At 34.2% G+C, this 1,588-nt stretch overlaps 1 protein-coding gene across 2 annotated transcripts in view; it reads left to right on the forward strand.

Moving 5' to 3' along the window:
- The window catches only part of LOC307091613 (class I histocompatibility antigen, F10 alpha chain-like), a 15,678-nt gene extending 14,316 nt beyond the window's left edge, over positions 1-1,362 (forward strand). The window contains exons 7-9 of one of the 2 annotated variants that reach the window (XM_079759252.1): positions 89-115; positions 511-581; positions 784-1,362. In XM_079759252.1, the coding sequence (XP_079615378.1) occupies positions 89-115; positions 511-581; positions 784-795 (110 nt within the window). In that variant the 3' untranslated portion in view covers positions 796-1,362. Of the gene's footprint in view, positions 1-88; positions 116-510; positions 660-783 lie in introns of those variants that run through there. The other variant, XM_079759251.1, reaches the window with a different exon arrangement.
- The last annotated feature ends 226 nt before the right edge of the window (positions 1,363-1,588 follow it).

The following is a 1,588-nucleotide window of genomic DNA, read 5'->3' on the forward strand; positions in this document are numbered from 1 at the left end:
AGATGTTGTGGCATTAAGAATATGAAAGTATAATAACATGAGGATGTTTATCACTGTTACAACACTAAACATTTCTCTTGATCCTTAGCTTCAGACAAGGGACACAAACCAGTTGGTGAGTAAATTGTGTTTTTACTGCAGTTCGGTTCTTATGATTATTGCTACTACCAATAGTGACTGTCTAGCTCACTGGACTATACAGCTCTATAGATCTAGAATCATCTAGGTCACTGGACTATACAGCTCTATAGATCTTGAATCATCTAGGTCACTGGACTTTACAGCTCTATAGATCTAGAATCATCCAGCTCACTGAACTTTACAGCTCTATAGATCTAGAATCATCTAGCTCACTGGACTTTACAGCTCTATAGATCTAGATACATCTAGCTCACTGGACTTTACAGCTCTATAGATCTAGATACATCTAGCTCACTGGACTTTACAGCTCTATAGATCTAGATACATCTAGCTCATGACTTCACCTCCTCCCGTTCTGATACTTCCCAGCTTCTTCTGACACCAGCTCTGAGAACGCTGAGGGGCAGAATCCGGCTCCTGAGGCCCAACCCCTGACTACAGTCAGTACTTTACCACTTTACAATACTTATTCAGGGAAATATGTTTACATTTATATTTATTAGGTGCCTACTTTATCACAGTGATAGTAGTACTTTCACAGTTCTTCATCACAGTAATATATTAAGAGTACATCATCACAGTGATAATGTGTGTGATAATGTTTGATGTTTAATCCTGACTTGTGCTTCCTTGCTGTTTAAGGTTAAAGTTTGATCATGAAGAGGCTTCTCACGTTCATCTTCCTAAAGCAGGATGGAGAGGATCGCTGTTCATCTATAATCATCACAATCAGTTTGGGGAATTCAGCTAACTAAAGATGCTATATTTGCTTGATTACATTAACATTCAACTTTATTTTGATAAAAAACATAAATCAGTAAGAAGTGTAAATCAATTAGATCTCTGTATTTGTGATCGATTAACTCAATGGATTAATCCTGCAATCGTTCACTGACCCTTGGAAACCAAACCTAACTGCTTCATCATATAAGCTTTTAATTATGTTAGATTGTTTAGTCATATTTAAGTTTTAAATAATGTTTCTGAATCAAGGTTTGGGACGGTGAGATTCTGTCAAGTTTGAATACAATAATCGTTAAATGCAATGTGTTTCCGTATTATTTTAGAGTTCTGCTAGGTAGAGAATTGCATTGCTACATAGGCTAGCACAATCGAGCTAGGCTGCTTTAGCTTTAATGCCCTTTGTTGTGTTTTCTATGTTCTTTGGGAATTGGATCATATATACTTTGGTTATTCTGTCAATAAAATACATAAAAATTGTTCTGCCTACATGAATTTAATATACTTATTGCTAAATTAGGTTTACATACTTTGTTTAGAGGTTACGTTGTTAGGTTATAGGTTAATCCTTAGGATTAAATTGAATTAAAAAATACAGAAATTAATAATACAAAATTATTATATTTAGTCTTAAAACATTAGAAGCCATGTGATACATATAAAAAAACATTATTAATGGCATTTATGATTTTGATTATTTAGATAG

The sequence above is a fragment of the Pollachius pollachius genome (genome assembly GCF_949987615.1).
Source record: "Pollachius pollachius genome assembly, contig: scaffold_95, whole genome shotgun sequence".
Taxonomy (NCBI): Eukaryota; Metazoa; Chordata; class Actinopteri; order Gadiformes; family Gadidae; genus Pollachius; species Pollachius pollachius.